At 50.0% G+C, this 2,453-nt stretch overlaps 1 protein-coding gene across 1 annotated transcript; it reads right to left on the reverse strand.

The window, feature by feature from the left end:
- Nucleotides 1-551: 551 nt before the first annotated feature.
- On the reverse strand, nt 552-2,050 carry LOC106658289 (homeobox protein engrailed-1a-like). Its single transcript, XM_014380183.2, has 2 exons — nt 1,282-2,050; nt 552-1,205 (listed from the first exon to the last, which is right to left on the reverse strand). The coding sequence occupies exons 1-2, from the start codon at nt 1,856-1,858 to the stop codon at nt 850-852; spliced, it is 933 nt and encodes a 310-aa protein (XP_014235669.1). The 5' UTR covers nt 1,859-2,050; the 3' UTR covers nt 552-849.
- Nucleotides 2,051-2,453: the final 403 nt, after the last annotated feature.

Below are 2,453 nucleotides of genomic sequence, written 5' to 3' on the forward strand. Positions count from 1 at the left end.
ATAAAAATGTCAAATAAAAAGCCGGCAAGAAATTTGGATACTAATCACTCGGATTGTATACACCTGTAACGCGTTTCTCATTGAGTCACGCTTTCGACGCTCATAGTCCGTAAAGAGTATACTTTTCTAGAATTAATGCCTTGGTCCGTCACGAAATTATTATCGAATACATTATTTCACAGGTGTAATATATATACAAACGATAATGTTATTCGCAACAACGTGTGATTCACCACGTGAAAGTGTTTTATTGGCGTTGATATATCAAAGTACAAAGGGAGCGAAGCAGTAATTAAGTAAAAGTTGCTTTGGATATTTTTGAAAACAATTGTTTTATTTTCTATATTCGAGATCATTTTCATATTATGTATATAAAATATAGTTTTTCGTTTTTTTACAATTTTTTGTAAATACTTAATAGTTATGTAATACTTATGCAGTAATAAATAATTACTCAACAACTAGAAGTAGACTCGAGCAGTTGCTCAATTTACATCTTAAATTAAGTATAATTTTTGTCTAAATTATTTCTACATGGAATATGGAATGGATTCGTCGCCGATATATCAAGGAGACGCGAGAAGAATTTTTCGGTGCGTGAGAGAGACATGAGACGGTGATTAAGATATCTTACAAACATAAAGAGTATGTCACATTGATAATGTACAAGTATTTACAAGGAAAGTCGAGCTACATTCGCGTAGGCGTGTCAATATTTAAAATTGTACGACTTGCCAGTCGAGTTTGAATAGATAAGGGTAACAATTGGACTGTCATTGGATGAACAGTACGAAAAGTCGGTAGCGATGGATCGAAGCGACTGTATTTACAGGATTATTAGCTCGGAGACTAAGAGTCTCGAGGGAAGAGTATCTCTTGGCCGTCGTCGTCGACCGGCACCGTCGAGTGATTGTACAAGCCCTGGGCCATGAGCTGAAGGGCCAAGGGATTTTTGTGGCCACTGGCCTTTTTGTTCTTGGCCCGCTTGTTCTGGAACCAGATCTTGATCTGCTGCTCGTTGAGGCCGAGGTCCCTCGAGAGCTTCTGGCGGCGCTGCTCGGTCAGGTACTTGTTCTCGGCGAACTCGATCTTGAGCTTGGCCAACTGCTCCGCGCTGAAGGCCGTTCGCGGCCTCTTCTCCTCGCTCGAGGCGCTCCTCGCTTTTTCCCCGCCACTGGGACGTTTCAGTCTTCTGGATCTCGGGCCTGTAAAGGAATCAATGCTCTCGTTAGATCGGCCACGTTATATAAGAGCTTATAAGAAAATTGCGACTAGGCCTACCTGAGGAGGGTCGATCGGAATAGCGAGTGCAGTAGATCCAAGCCGGCCAGAGGCTCTGCTGTCCCCCGTTGCTGCTGGCGTTATCGGAGCCTCCGGACTCGGAGCCGGTCGTCGAGGCCGACGAGCCGCAGACCGATGCGCCCGTTACGGAGCTTTTGCTGCTCGCGAGACTCTCGAGGCTGCCGCTGCGGCTCAAGTTGGACGACGAGTGCGACGAGTGCAGGACGGGCAAGTTGAAGGGCGAGCCTCGGCCGTCGGAGCGTTGGGGCGACAGTCGTCCCCGGCAGACGTCCCCGGCGGCTTTCAAAGGCGAAGACTTTGCGTCGGGCCGCGTCTTGAGGATGGCATCGCGTCCGAACTCGGGCCGCAGGATATTGTAAACGCTGAAGCGCAGCGCGGCCAGGGGCGAGGACGAGCGTTGGCTGCTGCTGCTTTTTTCGTTTTTCGCTCGGTCGTTGGAACTGGCCGAGCCGAAGGCCTCGAGGCGCAAGTGACTCTGCTGAGCCATGACGTGGCTCAAGTGGCTGCTCAACTGACAACGCACCGACTCGAGGGACGACGCCACGCCGAGGCTCATTTTTAACGCACGAACAACGATCAGCGGCACTGATTTTCCAGCTAAAACACACTGCACAACACACCGAAGGACAAAGTCAAAGGCGTCTCGCAGCAGCGCACAAAGACACCGGATCGGCGGCGCACGAGCAACTCATCCGAGCGGAACTGGCCAGTTTTTCCGACGATTTCCTGGCTGTCGATTTGGAGCGCAGAAAAAGGAGCTGCGTAGCGAATGCGCGACCGGAGCGTCTGCTCGACCATCCGTCGCTCGTTGAGATCTAAACTAGGCAGGCCGTCGCTTCTTGCTCGCTTCTGCGGCCGAAAGATGCTCTCCCCCTCCTGTGCTCGCTTGCCACCTCCACCTTTCTCTCTCTCTACTCTATTCTCTCTCTCTCGGACCATCTTTTTCTTTCCACTTCTTTCGAGCTGCGAGCTGCAGTCTTGCTCCTTTCGAGTTCCTCCTATGACGCTGTCCCTTTCGAGCTCCTACTTGGCCGATTGTATCTTTATTAGCCTGCCGAGCGATACGCTCCGCCCAGGCAATTTATGCAGGACTCCCACCCTTGCCCCGTGCATAATTGCATCTCGCTCGCACCTTCGGGCTCTCTTTTACG

Source organism: Trichogramma pretiosum, unplaced genomic scaffold (assembly GCF_000599845.2).
Source record: "Trichogramma pretiosum strain Unisexual culture from Peru unplaced genomic scaffold, Tpre_2.0 scaffold70, whole genome shotgun sequence".
In the NCBI taxonomy this organism is placed as follows: domain Eukaryota; kingdom Metazoa; phylum Arthropoda; class Insecta; order Hymenoptera; family Trichogrammatidae; genus Trichogramma; species Trichogramma pretiosum.

Bases quoted from the DNA above. Each gene is read 5' to 3' on its own strand.
- LOC106658289 (XM_014380183.2), bottom strand. From the start codon at position 1,858: ATGAGCCTCGGCGTGGCGTCGTCCCTCGAGTCGGTGCGTTGTCAGTTG. The intron at 1,206-1,281 runs GTAGGCCTAGTC...ATTCCTTTACAG, and splicing joins TTCCGATCGACCCTCCTCAG to GCCCGAGATCCAGAAGACTG.